The sequence below is a fragment of the Petaurus breviceps genome, unplaced genomic scaffold (genome assembly GCF_028583685.1).
Source record: "Petaurus breviceps papuanus isolate PSGF00001 unplaced genomic scaffold, PetGlider_PUasm1.0 91041, whole genome shotgun sequence".
Lineage (NCBI taxonomy): Eukaryota > Metazoa > Chordata > Mammalia > Diprotodontia > Petauridae > Petaurus > Petaurus breviceps.
The window spans coordinates 40,307,560-40,329,841 of NW_027187400.1; the positions used below are offsets into that span (position 1 = coordinate 40,307,560).

The window sequence follows — 22,282 nt, forward strand, 5'->3', positions numbered from 1 at the left end:
AGACACATCATGGAGCAATGTCCCTGCAGATGTGTTGTGGGGGGGGGGGGGGGGGGGGTGGGGGGGGGGGGGGGGGGGCCGCAACATGTTCATGTACAAGTCCATGCCAAACAGATACATAGTGAATACCAGGTCATTTCTGGGGTGGTGGAAGGCGCCAGCATCTGAGGGGATCAGGACAGGTCTCCTAGAGAAGGTGGTACTTGGGCTGAGCTTCAAAGGAAGCCAGGGACCCTAGAGACAGGTGAGAAGAGAGGGCATTCCAAGCATGAGGTACGGCCTGTGCAAAGGCACATTGGTGGAAAATAAAATGTTTGACAACAGCAAGTTCTTCACATGGAGTGTATTTATAGGATCATTCTGGGAAGGCTGGCTGGAGGCCCATTGTTAAGGACTTTAAATGCCAGAGGAATTTGAATTTAACCCTAAAGGCAGTAGGGAGCTACCTGCGTTTCTTTATGGGGGAGGGGGGGGTGTAGTGGTCAGCCCTGGACTTCAGGAGTATCACTCCATCAGTGGTATAGAGGATGGCCAGGAGAAGGGAGACACTTCAGACTGGGAAATCAGAGGCTTTCTTGCTTTGGGCCAGGCCCAGGACCATCAATCAGACAAACATACTTTCACAAGGGGTTAAAATGTTCCTCCAAACCCTTCGGTTTTAACACCGCAGGACCAAATGAGTTAACAAAGAAGCACTGTTCTAGGACTGGTCCATTTTGCCTCCATCCATTATACAAACCCCTGACGGGACCCTGATGGAATCCTCCTCAGGGCCTGCTCCCCCAGTGTGGTGCTGGCCTTAGGCTGATGGGTCTCCTCACCAGCTGGGGTTTCCATTCGTGGGCAGACAGGCCAAGAGCACGAGAGTGCCTCCCAAGGCATCAGCCACTTGGTTCTGGGCTCCCATGCCGGCTTTTCCTGTGATTTAGGGCACCTTCATTTCCATAGTCGTGATGGTAACAGCTGTTGGTTTTTGGCTCTGCCTGCATCGCTGGGCACCACTTCATGCGTGTCTTCCCATATTTCCTTGCATTCTTCATACACATTATCCCCATAGTGCAGTAATATTATTACATTCATATGCTCAGTTCGACTTTCTTAAACTAAGAAGCAAAATCATCTGCTGAGAGTGGGAAGTGTAACGTAATTGATAAAAGATGTGTTCCCTGAGACTTCTTCTGTGCTAGCAGCTCCAGACAGCGGAGGTGTTGTCATCCAGGCTGATGACGGGCAGAGGGACAAGACCACGGGATCTCCCCATACCTCTTAGCTCATCCATCAGCATCCCTGCTGAGGCTTCTGGGAAAGGACATCAGGACAGCTGAGATGGGGACCCTCAGGCCAGAGGGACCTTCCACCTTTGCTTCTCGACACTGTTAACCTGGCTAAAGTTCACTCCTCTGCCCCAGCCTGCTGTGTGTGTGGGTGTGGGTGGGTGTGTGTAGGTGTGGGTGTGGGTGTACCCAGGAGCTCATCCCTCAGCCTGTTAGTGGGGAAGGGGATGCAGGCTGGCACTAAGATTGCTCTGGCACAGGAATTCCCTGGTGAGGACACATCTTCCACTGCAGGGTAGCACCCTCTCCATAATTTAAGGGTCTTAGAGTTGCCTAGAGAACCACAAGGTTGAATGGCTTGTCCAGGGTCATCACATTCCCAGTACATGTCAGAGGCAGAGTTTCCTGGCTCCAAGGCTAGCCCTCCATTCAGTACACACACAGGTAGTGATAGCGACTCCAATGCTTTAGCAATGAGGGATGAAGATAACCTGGAGGGGTCATAGCCCCACCTTAGCAGTCTTGCCTGGAACAAAGCTGCTTTACCATTGTATAGACAGTCGTGTAGACGGGCGATCAGAAGTACATGGCTTCATTCGCTGCCTGTACAAACCTTGCTCGTGCTGTAACCCCCAGGAAAGACACCACTTCCCATAACCTTAGACAAAGAGAAGGCTCTTCTCCATGTTCATCATCCATTAACTGGACTTGAAGGGAATTTAGCACTTTTTCATATGCCCTCATAGACAGAAGAATCATCAACCTTGGGACTGAAAAGATACAGGGAATGAGGAAGAGAGAATTCAATGAATGCAGGTTAACTTGCTTATTTAAATCAGCCTTCTCTTGTCTAGTCATGGTGCTTTGGACAACCTTATGCCTTCAAGACAGCAGTGGTGTTACCTCATGGACAGCACCTAGGAAGTCCTTTCTGTTCTGTGTCAGAAATAATATTCAGAAATACACAGGCAGTAGGAAGGTTGTAGACACCCCCCCCCCCCACCCCCCAAGCTGGCATGAACTTACTCTGCTAGACCAAGCTCATGGGCAGGTTCAGCTTAAACACATTTCCCTGTTGACTGAGCACCACTCTGCACCCTCCCCCCCAACCGCCCTAATCCAGCCTGCCTCCAGTCCCACCTCCAGAAGCTTTGAGAGGCAAAGCTTACAGGAATATGGAGGTGAGGTTGCCCTGTCTCCTGCCTCAGGAACTGGGGAAGTCTGACGCAGAAGGAGGAGAGTTAAGGGAAGTGTGATCATTGTCTGGTATCGTCATCTCTGGGTATCTCAGAGGCTGTCTTAGCCGGGTTCTTCCTGGCCCCAAAGGTAGAAGGTACAGAGGGACATCTGCCCCACGTCGGGGTGAGGCCCCTCCACTGTGGTAGTGGGTCCTCTCTCACTGACAGCTGTTGGGCACATGTTGTAGAGGGAATCGTAAGGACAGGTTGGACCAGCCAGCCTCTGAAGACCCTCCCGTTTGGGCATTAGGCCTCCATTCCTACCACATCCCACTCTGATTGCTTCTTCTGTGCCTGGGAGCGCTCTCTGTCTATGCCTGCAAACTTTGAAGTACTCCAAGGCCTAGTATCACCGCAGTTCGGCCCCCAGTTAGAGGATGTGCTCACCTAGGGCACAGGGTTCAAATCCTGACGTTTTTGCTTCCTAAGCATCTGACTATAGCCAGGGCACTTCTTGGACTGGGCCTCGGTTTCCTCACCTATAAAACGAGGGCAGTGGGACTTGCTGGCCTCTAAGGAGAGAGCCTATGACCGTGTCACGTTGATTTTGTACTGGGCACAAGACAGTTGCTCGATAAAGACTTGGAACCTTAAGGGTTCTGGACGCTCTCTGGCTGGCGCTCTGACACACGTTGCCCCGTTCCACTCCTCCACCGTGGGGTCGTGGTGGAATGGCCCTGGACGAGCCAGAATGCATCTGATGTTTCAGGAACCAGTGACATTCAGGGACGTGACTGTGGACTTCAGCCAGGATGAATGGGGGTTGCTGGAGCCCGCCCAGAGGCACCTCTACAGGGACGTGATGCTGGAGAATTACAGGAACCTGGTCTCACTGGGTAAGGGCGGTTTCCTCTGAGGCCCAGAATCAGTCCCTTGGGGCATGTTGGCCTCTGAGGTTGTTGGGTGTGAAGCTTCTGGGCTGTCTCTCTCCCCTTGATGCTGGGCTCAGGACTGCATGGTGTGGGGGTAGAATGCTGAAATTACAGTCAGGGACACCTGGCTTCAGATCTTACCTCAGATACATTGTGGCTACCAGCCTCTCTAGGCCTCAGTTTCCTTATCTGTAAAATGAGGGGGTCCGCCTCAGGTTTCTCCCAGCTCCTGTGATCCCAGGGTCCCAGACCCTTTGTAGTCCATACATGAGGTGCTTCTGTTCTCTGCTCCCAGGAGAAAGGTCTGTGCTTTGGAGACCTCATCAGAATCGGGTAGCTTTATTGTTCTGTCAGCCTGAAGGCCTCCCCTCCATCGTTCTCAGTCCCCCAGTGTCCTTCCCAGTGCAGAGACCTCCACGGGGGCAAGCTCCCACACTGCTGTCTGCAGACAAGTATCATTCTGAGACAAACACCCTTCCAGGAAACCCAGTCGTGGCCACCCCCTGCTCCCCACCTGCCCTCATGTTGTCCTCTCATGTCCACTCTTCCCTGAAGACCAGGGGCCTGGGACTAAGCTTGGGCTGACTCTTTATCCCCAAAGTGCAAACAGGCCCATCTCATTTCTCTTCTCACAAACAGGGCTTATCCTTGCCAAACCAGAGGTGGTCTCTCACCTGGAACGAGGAGGTGAGCTGTGGAAGCCGGAGCAAGGAGTCCTGTGCTCAGGTGCGTCACAAATGATGATGGTCCTGCTGCCCAGGAGGGCAGCTTGCATGTGTTGGGGAGGTCTGTGCAAGAAACAGGTCCCCTCATACACCACAAGCCTGTTCTCTTCTCAGGCTCAGCATTGTAAGCTTGAGGGCTGTGCCTGCACTTGTAGATGGGACCTTTCCACCTGAGCTCCAGAGACTTTCTTTCTGCCGGTTCTAGGCTTCATTCAGATAACTCTCTGATCTGTTTTTATAGTCCTTACTCCTTGGGTTTAATGAACATTTAGTAAAAAAGCTTGTGCCAGATGCTGTTGAGTGTAGAGAGATACAAAACACCAAAGGGCTGATTTGAAGGGAAGCTTTATAAAACAGGGAGCAAAGTCGCCCTTATCCTATGAGAATATGCTAAGGCATCATTGAGGAGGCCATGACCAGGAGCAGGGAGCACATGGCATTGGGTGGAAAAGGGAGGCCAGTCTGAGCAGGAGGAAGACAAGGAAGGCTGCATTCTGGGCAGGATGAGTGCTCTAACCAGCCAGGGCCTCAGATTAGTGAGAGAGACCAGTATGAGAAGAAGGGGCAGGATAGGTCAGAGCTAAATTATGGAGAACTTGGAACTAAAGAATGTAACGTGTAAAAAGGTTCGAGAGACACAGTCTCTGGGTAATTATATTAATAAGGCCAGCAGGTTATTAACAAAAGGATGGCCATTTGACCATCTCTTTTAGAGCAAAGACAATTATGGCTGTGGACTCATAGTTTATACACCCTTCAGAATAGTAGGTGGTCCAGCAAACAGCCATCAAATCTAATTGGTCAATGTGATTGGAGGTGGGCTATGTTAAAATAAATGAGTAAGATGAGTAACTCTTGGATCCAGAAAGTGGTCCTTTGTTCTTGTTCTAGAGGGGGACCATGACCTCAGGGAGGTGATGATAGGACTTGCAAGTGAATTGGATTTAAGTGAGGGCTGTGCAGTTACCAGCCTCACTGTCTCCTCCAGAGCCAGCTGGGTCCAATGGTAAAATACAGATCAGGATGACTAGACACGGCCTTGTGTTGGGGGGGGGGCAGTATTTCTACACCGGACCATCCATAGCTTTAGGCTATCAATTCAAGGAATGTATGCCCCACCCAAGCCTGAGCACCACACAGCAGCTTCCCAGTGAGTCTGATCTCCTTATCAGCAATATCCTTAAGAACTGAACTTTAGAAGGGAGCTCTAAATCTCCCCAAGATCCTGGTTATTAATAATCTTTCCCTCAGGAGGCTAAACTTGACTGAACTGTCATCCTGGTATATGTTAGCAAGACCAATCTGGCAGAGTTCTGGATGAATCCAGTGGACTTCCCATCCAGCGTAGACCTTAGCCTGGAGAGTAGGTCTTCATCCATTTAATTTTTGCCTCTTGAGCTTGTTAGTGGTCTCTTTTTAGTGGCCTGGAGTTCATTGAGAAGCCTTAGTCACATCCTGGGGCTTAATGTAATCCATCAGTATCTTCCCCATGTATGAGCATCTGTAGAGCTTTATTGTGTCTAGGGAATCTCTCTCTCATTTGGGCCTGTTTTGTGCCACGTTTGATATTGTTAATCACTGGACCACTTATCTTTCTAGTCACATCTGTCATGGAGTCTCTTCTCTCCCTGATCCTTTTCCTTCTCTACTGCCTCCACTGAAATATTCTTGGATGACACCATGGTAAAGATTTAAGGCTGCATTTTATGCCCTTGAGTCATATGGTTTGGTTTTTTAACGATCACCCAGTAAACACCGGGGAGCCTTGGGTTTGGGTCGCCTGGGCAGCTGCCCAGCCGTGATCTGCTTGCTTCGCCTGCTTTCATTGGGCTCACACTCAATGTGTTTAGTCATTTTTGGCGATGAAAAGATCGGCATGTGGGTCAGCAGAGTGGTTGTTTTTCTTTAATTGCAAGTTTTATTAATACGGGTCAACACAGCAGTCACTCGACTAGGCTTACAGAACAGGGCAGATCTTGGCCCCGATCCATGGCCTTTGTCAGAGTGGGTCCCAAAGAAGGAACACAACAAAGAAAGAAGACTTTGTTCCTCGGCCAGTTCCAGGCCTGTCCCAAATTCCACCAGCTCCGGCCCTTTGATTCCCTTCTTTCTTTATAAAAGGTCGTGTTGTGGTCAGTTCAGTGTGCAGACGGTCCTGAGTCTGCTGCCTCGGCTGTTCTTCCCGCTGTCTTGTATGTTCCACGTACCAGCACTTGGTGGGTTCATTTTAATGTTTCTTCCTTTACAAGTTTGAGGTTTTCCTTTGAGAATTTTGCTGCAGGATTATTAGGTGCGTCTGTCTGAGATTGTTGTGCAGCATCTTCTGTGATCTCTTTGAATATTCTCCAGCTCCGTCTCTGAGCGCTCCCAGATGATGCGCCTCAGCTGGGCTTCACGCCAAGCTCGCCGCAGACTTGCTTTTAGCTTCCGTTGCACGTTGCTGTCTTGTGAAGCAGCTCTCCTCATGGCCTTTCTCTATTCCCACTAAGGGTTTTCTAAATAACTTTATATCCTGTACTGCTGTATATGTGTGCATGTGTATGCATATGTGTATATGTGTGTGTATACATATACATGTATATGTTTGCATACACACATATATGCATAAGGGCAGCTAGGTGGCAGGATAGATAGAGCATTGAGCTCATAGTCAGGAAGACTGGTCTTCATGAGTTCAAATCTAGACTCACACACTAACCGTGTGACCCTGGGCAAGTCACTTAACCCTGTCTGCCTCAGTTTCCTCATCCATAGAATGAATTGGAGGAGGAAATAGCAAACCACTCCAGAATCCTCACCAAGAAAACCCCAAATGGGGCCACAGAGAGTCGAACACAACTGAATGACAAAATATATATGCATATGTAAATATATAAATGCATATACGTATATGTCACACACACGCTTTTATGTTGACTTAGTTTCTTTCTAGAATTCCTCAGCTTGCTTCTCTTCCAACAGATGTTGGCTCATAAATTCAGTTCTCTTCCTGGTGACCCTGTTTGCTTGTGCTCACCTTGGGCCAGGGTAAGAGAACCCTTCATCCTGTGAAATTCTGTTCCGTGTTTCCTTTATATACATAATCAAAGCAGCTCCTTTCTTAGGCTTTCTTAGAGGCCTGGTAGAATGTAGCAGAGCTTAGGAAGCTTAGGTGACCACAAGCCCACCTCAACATGCTGAGGCTTCTGAGGAGAGAGGTAGTAGAGGGTAAGAAAGCCCCTCCCTCCCTCCCTGGCTTCATGGCCCTCTTCACTTTCCCTTCCTCTCTTGCAGTTTCCAGACCCCAATGCAAATACTAATGACAATAGCCAGGATTTACTTAGCCCTTTGACATTTGCAAAATGCTTTACAAATATTATCTCATTTGATTTGATGCAAAGTACAGGACTCATCTTAACTAGGGGGTGAGAGGATTTAGGAGTGCAGAGTATAAACTAGGGCAGGAAAGGAAGGTACAGAGAACTCCATGGTGTTGGGGCTTCAGTCTGCTTTCCTGGCCAGAGATCCCTTAGCTAATGTCTGACCTTTTAAAACTCTCATCCTGCTGGCTCCAGGCCTGGATTCATCTATCTCTTTAAACCTCCTTTGTCCCTGGAAAAGTCATTCCAGTCCCCTCTTGGGTCCTCCTCTCAGCCTATAAACAAGGCCTCCTCTCTCCGGCTCTTGTTCATAAGTCTGTTACTAACAGGTAGTTGGTTAGAACGTCTCCACTGCCGTCAGCTCATCCCAGGATGAGCTCATTTTCAGACACACTGTTTAGACTCAAAAAACTCCCTTATGTTGTTACAACTCCACGTCCTGGCATCACTAGTCCACCTCATCCAGCCTGGAGACCCCAGCACTCTTCAGGGGCTACCCTGAAACGTAGTTCAAATATACATTCATATTATAAGACATGGCATTACCATCTTTCTCTGAAAGACCCATATTGTCATTTCTTGAACCATTTAAAATTACAAAAGTTTGTATTTGCTTTGCATCCCATTCACCCCAACCCCAAATCCAAAAGGACTTTTTTGAAGGAATGGTGAACAAAGGTGGAAGCTACTTGTAATGTAATGCCAAAGAAAGGCAACTTCCCAGGTTCAAAATACCAGCATAGGTGCTCTCTATTTTATTCAGTGACAAACCAAGAACAGAGAAGATCAAAACATGACATCATTCAAAATACAGCATTTACTAAGTGTGATTAAATAATCTCCAAGGACTACCCCACCCCAGGACCTTCCAATCATTCAATCAATTACAAAGTTTCTGTTCTAAATACTTCTCCACCCCTAGGCTATACCTTAATTAAGTCCACCACAAAGCCCCTCTTCTCAAATGGAGATTAGTTTCCAAACATAAGGTCAAAAGTTCCCCACCCCTAGGATCACAATTGAATCTACCCCAGAGTTACATCAAGTTTAAACACAGCACTTAATACCCAAATGGAGGTCTTTTCTTCATCTTGACATGAGGCAAGTTCTCAGCAATCTTAGTTCCTGGGGAGACAAGGCTTAGCAAAGCCACAAGATACATTGCCAGTCCCTTCATGAATTTATCCTCTGTCTGTAGAACAGTCCTAGAACCCCTGAACACATTAGCAAAGCCCTCTCCCAGGATTTCTGTAAACATACAACAAGAAAATCCTTCTTCAGGGCTTCTGAACCAACAGAAAGGCTCCCAGACCCCTGCAACAACAGCACTGTCCTTCACCAGTGGACAGTATTCACTCTGTCTGCAGGACAGTCTCCAGACCCCTGCAACAACAGTACTGTCCCTCACCAGTGGACAGTATTCACTCTGTCTGCAGGACAGTCTCAGGGCTTCTTAACCAAATGCCAGGTTCCAGGACTTCTTCAACAAAAGGACAGTCTTTCACCAGTGGACAAATCTGGCAAAATAACATCAAAACAGACAGACAAAGTACCAGCAAAACAGCCATGTCTCCTCAGTCCTTGGCAGCTCAGGGGGCAGGTCTCAAAAGTCCAGGGCAATTCAAAGCGGCCACCAGCAATTCTCTTAGTCTCTCTCTCTCTCCACGAGGTGCTGCTTCCAAAAAGATCTTCCGCCTCTCTCTAGTGTCTCTCCAAATCTACATCACCAGCTCCTCCCAGTTCAGGACTTTCTTTTCACATCAACAAGCCCATCCCACAGGTGGGATTAACAAACTCTGGGTTTTAACACAATCAATTTGAAAACCAAGCCAATACAGGGGAATCTTTAATTGCCATTACTATCACACTACTGCATCTTCTTCTTAAGTAAAATAATGTTAGAGTGATAAGAGTAATGAACAATTATGCCACAGTACAGTCCTCTCCTTACTCTCAGGCTGGAAACTGAAGGCATCATCCCTGAACCTTCTATCGCCTTTATACCATATATGCAGTCAGTGACCAAGTTCGTGTCCATTCTTTTCCATTGACCTGTGGACTTGCTGCTTTTTCCCTGTTACTCCTGCCCAGACTGATCACACTGACTGGTGTGGCGATCCAGATCTTCTAAATCTGCTCTGGAACGTACCCTGACTCCTTGGTTTTCAAGGCCTTCCACAATTTGACTCCATCCCAACCTTATTTGCAGCTAAGTGGTGCCATAGTGCATAGAGCACTGGGCTTGGAGTCAAGAACACCTGAGTTCAAATGTGACCTCAGATACTTACTAGCTGTGCGACCCTGGGCCAGTCACTTCACCCTGTTTGCCTCAGTTTCCTAATCTATAAAAATGACTGAGAGAAAGAAATAGCAAACCATATAACCCCAAATGAGGTCCTGGAGAGGCACACAACTGAAAACAGCTGCTCAACATGCTCTCACACCTTTGTCTTTGACCTTTCTTCCTGGGTTCTTGTGAGGAAATCAGTTTATAGGTCACAAAATGCTGTGTAAACATGAGATATTCCCTCCCACCCCCAAGATTATCTGTGACTTTCCAAGTCTCCCCTTCATTTAAAGCCCAGGTCAGGTTCTTCTGCGAAGCTTTCCTTTGCTGCATGAAGTAGGTGTCTAATAAATGTTGAGTGAATGAAGTCACCTCATCTTGACCTCTTTCCTCCGGGTTTTATAATCTCTCATCAATCTTGTCTTTGTGTATTGCCATACCTTGTTTTCTTCTTGTTTCACGTCTGCTCGACTGTCTTCTCCCAGTAGATTATAAACTCCTGGAGGGAAAGGATGTGCTTTGTACTGCTTAAGTAAAATGATAATAATGATAGCTGGCAATTATATGCATTTTGAGGTCGGCAAGCTACTTTATATACTCAGAGAAACCACAGAAACAACCCAGTAATACTGTAGATATAATTCTCATTTTGCAAATGAAAAAATTGAGACTTGTAGAGATCAAATGACTTGTCTGTGGTTGTGCAATTAGTGTCAGTAGCTGGATTCAAACCCAGACGTCTCCTTGGTGTACTATAACTTAACCCCCTGGACCCCAATTTCCCCATCTACAAAATGTTGGGGTTGAACTAGATGGCCCCTGAAGGCCTTTCCAGTTCTAGGCTTTTGGACCTAAGAGCCTGTCTGCTGTAGGAGCACTGGATCAAATTGTGCCACAGCTCTTAAATTCCAGGATGAGTTTCATCTTTACCTTATAGGTAGGAAGCCACCAGAGGACTTTTAGCAAGGGATACATTCAGTAAAGTTGATATTTTTGGCAAATTAAATTGGTAGCAACATTCAGGATAGACTGGAGGCAGAAGGGAGAACATTTAGGGAGATAACATTATTGACTGCATTGTTTCCTTTCATTCACAATTCCTCGGGTTAACCTGTCCACCCATCACTTTTCCCACCTCATGGACTTTATTCTCTGTACACTAGATTTCTGCCCCTCAACTCACTTCTCCTTTTCCACTTGTTATGTTCTTCTTAGATTGCATGGGTTTTATTGGAGAGTTATCAAAGTCCTGGCAAATGTTATTTTCAGCTTCATTATCTCCATCTCACCACAGTGATTTCTTTTTTCTCAACACAGAGCACAGAGGATATTTCATTTTTTTTAAATTTCTTTCAGCCTGGGAGATCAAGGCCAAGACCAAGGTATTATATCCAAAATGGGACAGTTCTGAAGAAAGATCACCTCACGGAGTAATTACAAAGAATGGTCCCTTACAATCCAAGTTGAAAGGAACCTGGAAATGTAAGGGCAGGTTTGAGAAGGATCAAAGAACTAAGGAGGGACATTGGAGGCGAGTGACAATCACACAAAAGAAAATTGCCATTGAGGAGAGCGTCTCTGAATGTGGTGAATTTGAGGGGAGTTTTGTGACACCACAGATAATCCCTGAAGATGAGAGACCCCAGAACTGTGATAAACAAGGAAATAGCCTCAAACCAAATTCAGACCAAACTAAGCATCAGAGAATCCATGCTGGAGAGAAGTCCTATGAATGTCATCAGTGTGGGAAGACCTTCAGCCAGAGCACATGCCTTACCCAACACCAGAGAATTCATACTGGTGAGAAGCCCTATGAATGTAATGACTGTGGAAAGGCCTTTAGCCAGATCTCATCCCTTTATTCCCATAAGAGAACTCATACTGGAGAGAAGCCTTATGCATGCACTGAATGTGGGAAGGCCTTTAGTTACCATGCATCTCTCACTCAACATATGCAAACTCATACTGGAGAGAAACCCTATGAATGCAATGAATGTGGGAAAGCTTTTAGTCGGAGTACGTATATTATTGAGCATCAGAGAATTCATACTGGAGAGAAACCCTATGAATGTACTGACTGTGGGAAAACTTTCAGGTACTGCTCATCTCTTACTCAACATCAGAGAATTCATACTGGAGCAAAACCTTATGAATGTAGTGAATGTGGAAAAGCCTTCAGATACTACTCAGTCCTTACACAGCATCGGAAAACTCATACTGGAGAGAAACCCTACGAGTGTAGCGAATGTGGAAAAACTTTCAGACAGAGCTCAGCCCTTTACTCCCATCAGAGAATTCATACTAGAGAAAAACCCTATTTATGTAGTGAATGTGGAAAAGTCTTTAGCCAGAATTCAACCCTTACTCGCCATCAGCAAACACACACTGGAGAAAAACCCTATGAATGCCGTGAATGTGGGAAAGCCTTCCGACTGAACTCAGCTCTTTTTTCACATCAGAAAACACATCCTGGAGGGAAACCCTACAAATGTAATGAATGTGGGAAAGCCTTCAGCCAGAGCTCATCCCTTTCTTACCATCAGAGGACTCATACTGGAGAGAAGCCATATGAATGTAGTGAATGTGGGAAATCCTTCAGTCGGAAGACATTCCTCACTCAACATCAGAGAATTCATACTGGAGAGAAACCTTATGCATGTAATGAATGTGGGAGTGCCTTCAGTAGGCGTGCAGCCCTCACCAAGCATCAAAAACTGCACACCGCAGAATTAGCCCTGGGAGTACAATGAAAGGGAGGGAAATTTAACTTAGATTTTTCACTTTAATACCCAAGAATCCAGATAATATTTTTGTCAGCAATTATGGGATATTGGGATGCGAATGGAAAAATAAAAAGGTTGGGGTGGGGGGAGAAACCTTTTACTTTAGCAGTGTCCAAGGGCAGTAGACTCATACAGGTTCAAGTAGGCTGTACCCCAGTCTGAGAATAGAACTAATACCCTGTAATGTATGAATCCACTCTATAAGATAGAAATCTTTTTTTGGTCAAAGTAATCTTTTAATTTAATTTTTCCCATTAATAAAAATCCACTTTCTCTCCTTCCTACCTCCTCATTGAAAAAGAAAGAAAAACCAGACCTTTTGAAAAAACATATATATAGGCAAACAAAACAAATTCCTGCATTGATTGTGGCAACAATAACAAATATATATATATATGTGTGTGTGTGTGTGTGTATGTATACACATAGGTATGCATATATGTCTCTGGCACTCTGAATCTGTCACTTTTCTGGAAGGAAGTGGGTAGCAATTCTTCATCATGAAGCCTCTGGAATTGTGGTTGGTCACAAAATAACTTAGATTTGAATACTAAACGATGCAATAAAATTTAAAGGTAACCTTTCAGAACAAAGGAATAACAAATATATAAATGATTCTTTTTAATTTCATTAGATTTAGATCTCTTCCTAACATGTCTAACCTTAATCCTTTTTGTGTCTTAAGGCTTCTTTTTTTGGCCTCACTCCAAGTTTAACCTTTCCATACCCAAGTATCAACTTGTTGTCTGTTCCATTTTCCTTCCGATCTCACTCCTACTGGGTGTTTCTGAACTAGCCCTACAGTATGACATGGGTATGTGATCACCTTACTTTCCCATCTAATTCTTACTCTTCTGGCTTGGAGTTTTGGTGCTTTTCTCTCTGCCCTGCAATAGTGTATGATCGAATGACCAAACAAAATGATTCCTAGTCCATTGCTTCTAATCACAGATGAAAATGTACATTGCTTTCAAAGTGCTTGCTGCCCCCAGCCACACCTCTTTGCCTCCTGTATTCATCCTGTGACTTATTGGGCTATGACTACTGAATGACCATAATCTCATAAGAGTGGAAATCACAAGTCATCCAAAATACAAAGGAAAGAAGCCTGTTGGTATAATGTAGGCGGCACCATGATTCCTGAAATGGTTTATGGTTTGTGTAAAACAGTGATGTAAACGATGTCATTAAGAACATGTGTGACTGAGATAGGAGGTGAGAAAAAGAAATGGTAGATGGACAGCTCATGTGTTATGTCAACACCCACAAGGCACTAAAAGGAAGAGAGGAAATCCTCCAGTGTATGAGCTGACTCACCAGTGCAGGATTCGTGGATGGATGGTTCAGAATCACACAAGATGAGGAAGTGAGGAGGAGGGAATGCATGATGGATTGGTGAAAGGAATATTCTCACCCATGAAGTAATGGGTCTATTGAAATATTAAGATAGAGGGGCGGCCAAGTGGCGCAATGAATAAGAGCGCCGGCCCTGGAGTCGGGAGACCCGGGATTGGTTCCGGTCTCAGATACTTGGCACCCACACAAAATAACTGGCCATGTAACCTTGAGCAAGTTACTTAACCCCAATTGCTTAAAAAAAAAAAAAGAAATATTAAGATAGACTCTGGTGTCCATTTCATACTCCTCTCCCATAACTCTAGACACAGAAAGTAAAGGCATATTTGAAAATTGACAAAGGAAAATACCAGGCCATCTCCAGTCTGGAAAGGGCTTGAACAAACCCTGGGAGAGCAGAGAGGTGAATAGATGGACTTCAGGGATGGGATGTTGTTGGGAAAAAACAACAGGGACCGTAGCACAGGAAAATGAAGTTACTGCCGGGGATGTTAGAGGCAGCCCATTTCCCAAGAAAATCCATGTCACGGGAACAGTGGGAGTCAGGAAATGTTGTTTTTTTTTTCAGTTGTCAACCTAGGCGATTTTCTACTTGTCACATTGTATGTTTAGGGCGGCAGAGCCAACCCTGTAGATGTTGGCAATTCTTCCAAGAATTCTTCCCTTGCTTCTTAGCATAGTAGTACACCAGTTAGAGCAAGGCTGAAGGGATTGGCAACACCTAATCACATATTAAATGCCCTTAACACCAAATGCAGCTCTCATTGACCAGTGCTCACCGAAGTCTTGGCTCTTCTTTCTGCTTTGGGAAGAACCTTTGGTTTTCCCACATTTGTGGGTTGCAAGTCCCCGGCTGCTTCCTGGGCTCACTCCCCACTGCCTCTGAGACAGATGTTTCCACTAATAGAAATAGAAGAACGTTGTGTGAGCAGACCAAACGAAGTTCATTTTTCAGAACCTGGAAGATGATGCTTTCCTACATCCAGGAATATAAACTTGTGTGTGCCTTCAGGATGCTACATATGGAAAACTGCTTCTGATTCTGTTAAACTCACACCTCCTTTGTTCTGCTCACCAGAGAGTGTGGTTGCCCCAATACCATTCTCTTCTCCCCCTTTTTATACAGACTGATCTGTACCCATGTTGTCTCACTTGCATCAAAGATTGATGCTTACCTGGAAAATTCAGAAACGGTTCACACCTGCCTATAAGACCTGTTATAAGTGGTCAGAGATATCTGTAAGTAAAAGTGAGCAGAAACTACAGAGCGTGGGACAGACAGACAGACAGACAGAGAAGCTACTGGATAAGCCCTAAAGTGACCTATCTGACTGAGCCCTCTTAGGCTGTTCTCCATTGCTCAGTTTGGTGGCACTCTGATTTGATGGTGGCTCCTGGGCCCCATGAGTACTCGCACATTATCTCCCTGCTGTCTCCTCTCCCCTTCTGTGTTGTGAGCACACAGATCTAGGCTTAGGCCTACACTCCCTGGGGTCTTATCCAAACATGGAGCTGGTGGGAGGGCAGGAAGACTTCTTTATCAGAGTAATCTCTGGACTCATGAAGGCCCCAGGACTGTCTCCAGTTCTTAGTGGGATGGGAAGGATGTGGACCTGAAGAAAGAAGCTGGGAATCAGTATTTTCATACCCCTGAATTAGTGGAGGATGCAGATTCCCCCACTCTCAGATCATGAGACCTGAGAAGACCTTGGAGGGTTGAAATGGTGCTCACTGCCTTGTAGACATAGTTATTTCCGCTTTGGCATGTGAGTATGTGTCTGTGTGTCTGTGTGTATGTGCAGGTGTAGTACAGGAAGAGCAGTCCAGGCCTTCTGTCTGTCTGCTGATCAGGGACCTTTCTATAGGGGCCTTTCCCTGTTCCCAGATTTGAACAGCTTCAGGCCAGATCATAGAGAAGCCACTGCAAACCAGGGAGAAAGGAATGGCAGATGCTATTTTAACTGCTTCCAGCTGTGCCCACCCCTTTCTCTCCCAGTTCTCCCTGCTTTGCTTATCCTTATGCCAAGACCGCATTCACTTTTTCACAGTAAGGCCTAACGTAGCCTTCAGAGTTATAAGAAGTTGGACTCTGAGGGCTCCCTGCCTCTCAGCTCGTCAGAAAGACACATACCCCACACCCCTAGGGTGGAATTACTCCACAGGACAACATCTGTAGAGCAGTTCTTTACCATCTTTACCATCAGAGCCTTCCCTGAATGCTCCTAACTCACTCTCTCAATATTCCTCTCTCTTGGTGAATAGTTGGACAGTTTTATGACTGGGCCCCTGACGAACCTCAGAAGCTTCTTCCAGGAGACTTTTTAAAGAGGTTCAGCATGATTTTTTTTAAGTTTGTGCACTGACTTTATCATTCAGATTCTCTCCTGGGGAGGAGACTGGGATTCCCATTGGGTGGCATGAAGAGCAAGGTCAGCATGAGAGGCTGGTCCCTTTTGGCCTCAGCTTTTCCCCCTCTGCCCCTTATATCTTGTTCCCTTTACCCTTGTCCCTTCTGGTCTCCAGATTCTGTTCTTTGTTTTGGTCATTACCAGCCCAACCAGTTAGTGAGGGCCAGAAAGATTTGGACCTTGGGCAAGGCCTTCAGACCACAATGACCATCCTTCTTTTTATATACGTTTGGAGAGGTAAATTATCTTGGCACCAGTCACCCCCAAAGAGTCCAGATGGAAGGAGGCTCTTAGTTACCACTCAAGAAATGTCTCCTATACAACCCACCCTGGGTGAACAATGCTGTCCATTTCAGATCTCTATAAGCTGAAACCTCCCTTTCCTCACCTTCCTCCTTTCCCCACTTCTATTTATTAAGTCACAGGACAACCTTTTCAAAATGGCCTGATCTTCCATGAATTTGCTAGGAGTGCAATGGTGAAGGACTGAGTATTGGGCTTACATCCCCACCTCTCTCCCTGCTCAGTCCCCACCATGTGCCTCTTTTATTCCTCCCTTTTATTCCCATCCCCTAAATTTCTTTGTACTTCAATCCCTTACCTCCCTAGCCCCTCCCCCCAATGACACATGAAAGGGAGATGCGGGCACTTTTCAAATCCACTGTTAAGATGAATTTGCTCTCTTACTCATAAGTGCAGGAGCATTTCCTACTGCCTCTGGGTTAAAAACCAAACAGCTTGACGTTTGTGCCCATACCACCCTCACAGGCTCACTTCAACCTCCCTTTCTAGCCCTATTTTTAAATGTAATGATGTCAGCTCCAGAATTCCCCTGACCGGGGAACCCTGTCCTTCCCCCATAACCATAGGTCATACTTTTTATACCAAAGGAAGAGGCCAAGCATCTCCAGATTTATTATAGGTAGTAGTTTAATCAATTGTTATGAATACTTATAAACAGGGGCAATCTATGGTCTGGGGTGGCAGCCAGACAGTTCACTGGATCCCCATGAAGAACCCCAAAATCCCAATTATAGAAAAAGGACAAAGGCGGGAAGAGCTGGAGAGTATATGACCACTGATTGATGGATGTTTTGGGGTTTCTGCTTAGTAATGAGCCTGGGAGCTAAGCCCAAACATGAATTTGTGTATCGATCATGTCCTTCCTGGTCACATATAGGTCATACGTAGTATCTGAAGTTATGACTCAGTGTCTAAAATATCATTCAGTTTCTAAGTTATGATTGTAAATAGGTCACTATGTTCAGGCTTGCACCTTTCACAGAGTTCATGTTTTTATGGCTTTTCACTTGTGACTGTATTTTATGACTTTTTCCCAATCAGGACCCCACAAGTGATATATTTTGCTTTGACACAATAGGCCCCCTTCCCAACAAACCCTGTTACAAAGTATTTTCCCCAAAACAGCTTATCAACTTTCAATAGGAAGCTTATATCCCAGGTCTGAGAATATGGTGTATGATTGGCCGCCATTCTTGCCTAGAATGCTGTGGTCTTCATTTACATTGTTATGGTGATTGTGTTTTCTTGGCTCCAAATTTTTTTTTCCTTATTACTGTTATTTTTTTCAGTTTAATTTGACAGTGTCCCCAAGGTATCAGAATGTCTTTGCTTTCATTTTGACATTTACCAATCTCTTTTTTTTTTTTAAGAAATTGGTCTCCCTGCCCCCCCTCCCCCCCTCATCTTCATTTACAAATCTCTTTCTCCTCCCTAGCTTCCCCAGGAAGCCATCCTTTATTATGAAGAATAAAAGTTTTCTCCCTCTTGTCTGGTCTTATTTCATCCCATGACATCATTGGTCCTCTTGAAAAATGGAGGACTAACAAAAAATTCACGGGACTCCCTGTTTGGTCACAAGGTCTCAGGTGCTGCCTCCTCCATGAAGCCTTCCCACCTCCCTACAGCTGGGAGTGATTCCTCCTTCAGTGGAGTTCCTAGGCCCTTTGGGCCTCTCCAACTGATTTGGGCCTGGTGATTTGTATTGGAGTTATTTGTTTAGCTGTCATCTCAACCTGTTAAGACTGAAAGCTTATTTTTTTTTTTATCTTTGTATCTCCACGGGGCCTTGCACATAGTGGACTCTTAATAAATATTTGTAGACTTGAACATCTGACATTCCTAAAGTTAACAGTAACCTTGGATCTTAGGAATGAGCCACAAAACTGTATTTCTTTATAAATACCTCTCCTTTGGGGCAGCTAGGTGGCACAGTGAATAGAGCACCGGCCCTGGAGTCAGGATGACCTGAGTTCAAATACGGCCTCAGACACTTAACACAAAAACTAGCCGTGTCACCTTGGGCAAGTCACTTAACCCCAATTGCCCTCTAAAAAGCAAAAAATAAAATTTAAAAAGGGGTTGCTAGGTGGTACAGTGAGTAAAAGTGCCGGCCCCAGAGTCAGGAGGACCTGAGTTTGATTCCGGCCTCAGACACTTAATACCCACACAAAAAACCTAGCTGTGTGACCTTGGACAAGTTACTTAACCCCAATTGCCCTCCAAAAGGCAATAAATAAATAAATAAATAAATAAATAAATGAATGAATGAATGAATGAATGAATAAATAAATAGATAAATAGATAAATAAATAAATAAATACCTCTCCTTTGATTTCCCAGCAGCTTGGAGATGACCCTGGGCCCTGAATGTTATGCTGGTGGAACACAAAGTCCAGAAGGTCCTACTAAGCTGACAAGACTTTAAGTCCAGGCCTGACAACAGCCTGTATCTGCTCTCCAAGACCAGCCCAAAGGTTTATCCTCACACAGACATCTGTATGAGGATAGCAATCTCCCAATCCTATGCCATTCTGAAAGGAAAACCTGATAAATATCAATATGTTCTCTCTTGGTAATGGTCTGGAAAGTTGTCAAGACTAGACAGCTATTATCTGTAATGGTTCCAGGGAACTTCTCTGGAGAAAATGAGATAAATTACTAAATAAGCAAATAGGAGATGGTTGCTTTTCAGTTATGTCAGACACTTTGTGACCCTATTTAGGGTTTTCTTAGCAAAGATACTGGAGTGATTTACCATGTCCTTCACCAACTCATTTTAAAGATGAGGAAATTGAGGTCAGCAGGGTTAAGTGACTTGCCCAGGGTCACACAGCAAGTAAATGTCTGAGGTCAGATTTCAGTTCAGGTCTTCCTGACTCCAGGCCTGGTGTTCTGTTGCTTGTCCTTCATTATGAAAGAGCATCAATGGCATCATGGGTGATGTATTGACTCGCCCTAAATTGGATTTAAGTGAGGTAGAGCTATACAAAGTCATCAACCTCACTCTCTCCTGCAGAGTCATCAAAGTCTAGTGGAAGGACAAAGGTCAAGTGGACTGGTGACTGCCTGGGATTCAGTGGATGATCTTGGTTTTTCTAAATTAAGGTCTTTCCCAGGGCCCAGTTTGTGTGAGGCAACAACCATTCAATGACTAAGGACTAGGTAAGAATTGAGACAAAAGATGGCCTACTAAGTTCATCCACAGCCTGAAGCTATTTCTTGTTGTCTGTCTTCATATATATTATGACTTTACATAGATTATTCAGTCCTCACAATAACCCTTAAGAGCCATACCCCAGTTCTTCCATAATAGAAGAGACTGTGGAAAGAGAGATACCTAGTTTCTTTTATTAAATTTTTTCAATGAATGAATTTTCTCTTCTTCCTGTTCTCCTGCAAACACTCCACCTCCCACCCCCTGGGGGGGGAGAGAAATAGAAAAAGAAACTTTGGCACAGAAATGCACAGTCAAAACAAATTCCCATGTCGGTTTTTCGTTCTGTGTCGTTAGTCCCGCCCCATGGTCCTCTGGAGTCACAGTTGGCCATCAGGTTGAGGATCGCCGCTTAGGCCTCCAAAGTTTGTTTTTTCCTGGTTCTTGTCCTGTGTCTACTCACTTCAGTGTACCAGTTCATCCAGGTCTTCCCAGGGGCTTTACTAAAACAGCCCCTTTTCCTTTTGTCTTATGGCACATCATTCATTCACATGCCATAATTTGTTCAGAATCCTGTGTTTTATGCAGCCATGGCCATGATTTCATTGCTGCTGCTGCAGCTTCACTTTGATGGCTGTGCCAGGGACATGGAGGGTAAGTGAACCCACTGAGCCATGGATGAGCCAGCCCTCGGTGCCCATGTGCCAGTGAGAGCAGGGGCGGGGGTGGGCTTGCCCACTCACAGGGCTTCAGCTGGCGCCTCCTCCTCTTTTCCCTTTTGTCCCAGTTCCCCTCTTTCTTCCTTCCTCCTTCTCAGCCTGCCCAGAACAGGTGGTGGCTCAACAGGGGGAGGGGGGGGGGAACTGGTCCCTTAAGGGGGTGGGGAGGCCATTGGGCTTCCCTGTCTCCTAGGCCCAGCCTAGGGGGAATTGAGGTGTCAGAAATCTCCCTGGAGAATGCCTTCCTGACCTGGTGTGGCTGGTTGCCATGATGGCTCTGGAGGCAGAACTAAGTAACATTTTATTGGCGTTAATATCCTCTTGTTTAGACTTTGGAAGTTGAGTTCATTTACTCTGTTAATGACGTTGATTGAATCTGATGGTCCGTGAGGGCCTGAGTGACCACACAGCTGTATTTGGGTATAATTGCTCTCCTATGTATTTCATGTTATGCCTCCTAAAGAGTCCCCAGATGTCACCAGACTGGCACCCAAGGGGTTCAAGGTACAAAGATGAAGAGTGCCTGCTCTTGGGTGGCCTCCCAGGGGTTTCCATGACCCAAACTAAGAAACGGTAGGATCCAGACCCATAAGGGATGCTGGAAACATCTAGTCTAATTCTGTCATTCTACAAATGAGGAAATCAAGGCAGAGAGAGGCTAAGTAACCCAGATCAGGTAGGCAATAAGTAGCAGACCCCGAGGTGGCACAGTAGAGAGTGCCAGGCTTGTTGTTGGGAAGACCTGAGTTCAAATCCGGCCTCAGACACTTACTGGCTGTGTGACCCTGGGCAAGTCACTTCACTTTATTGGCCTCAGTTTCCTCATCTGTAAAATGAGCTGGAGAAGGAAATGGCAAACCCCTCTAGTATCTCTGCTGAGAAAACCCCAAATGGAGTCGCAGAGAGTTGGGCATGACTGATGACTGAACAATAACAATTTTCCAAAGGGTGTCAGTTCCCAGGCTAGCACACAGAAGCCATGTTAAGTCACAGGACAGATGAAACATGGTTTTAAGAGTTCTGTGAGTTTCCTGTTGTCTCTACAGGAGAATGTGCCCTAAGCCCCCAAGGGACAGTCAAGAAGCCAGGAAATACTTGGACCTTCCAGCATCTGGGAGATAGTGGGACTAATGAGGACTCCTCTCCTGCCTCCCACCCTGGGAATGGGCTCCTCCTCCTTGCCTTATCCTGAGAGGGAAAGGGGCATTTCTGAACAGCCCCTCGGGTTGAGGGAAGTCATGGATGCCTTCCAGTGGCCTCTCAGCTCTGGACAGCAGCTCAGGGCATTGAGGCCGCCCTGGCCTGACCAACTGTTACCTAAGGTGGCAAAGGGACAAGGGACTGATGATAATCACCCATTCCTCCAGCTGTCACTCCAGCATATTTAGTGCTGGGTATCTCTAAATGTTGGGCTAAGCGAAGTGTTTTCTGTCCCTTACTTCTTAGAAAGGGCTAATTCCCCTTTTTACTCCCACCTGGTCCCCCCCACTCCTTCCTCTTGCCCTTCCCCCTCCCCTCCCTCTCTTCTTCCTCCCCCCACCTCTTCCTCCTCCCCTCCTCCTCCCTCTCCCCTCCTTCCATCTTCTCTCCTCTCCTTCTCTCCTTTATCCCCCTCCCCCCACCTCTTCCTCCTCCCCTCCTTCTGTCTTCTTCCCTCTCCTTCTCTCCTTTATCCCCCTCCCCACACTTCTTCCTCCCTCTCCTCCACTTCCTCCTTCTCTCATAGCTACTGAAGATCCAGAAAGGAAAGTTCTTGCCACCAGAAGTCCTTGTCACTGTCATGGTTCCACATCAGAAACTGACA

General features: G+C 45.9%; 2 protein-coding genes across 7 annotated transcripts in view; both read left to right on the forward strand.

The window, feature by feature from the left end:
* LOC138154020 (zinc finger protein 850-like) overlaps nucleotides 1-12,932 on the forward strand; it is a 78,531-nt gene extending 65,599 nt beyond the window's left edge. For 4 of the 5 annotated variants that reach the window (XM_069078452.1, XM_069078451.1, XM_069078453.1 and 1 more), the window contains 3 exons: nucleotides 3,222-3,348; nucleotides 4,024-4,110; nucleotides 11,112-12,932. In XM_069078452.1, coding sequence (XP_068934553.1) covers nucleotides 3,222-3,348; nucleotides 4,024-4,110; nucleotides 11,112-12,505 — 1,608 coding nt within the window. In that variant the 3' untranslated portion in view covers nucleotides 12,506-12,932. Of the gene's footprint in view, nucleotides 1-3,221; nucleotides 3,349-4,023; nucleotides 4,111-5,252; nucleotides 5,260-11,111 lie in introns of all 5 variants that reach the window. The other variant, XM_069078456.1, reaches the window with a different exon arrangement.
* The window catches only part of LOC138154540 (cytochrome c oxidase subunit 7A1, mitochondrial-like), a 259,360-nt gene that overhangs the window by 202,136 nt on the left and 34,942 nt on the right, over nucleotides 1-22,282 (forward strand). The window lies entirely within an intron of this gene.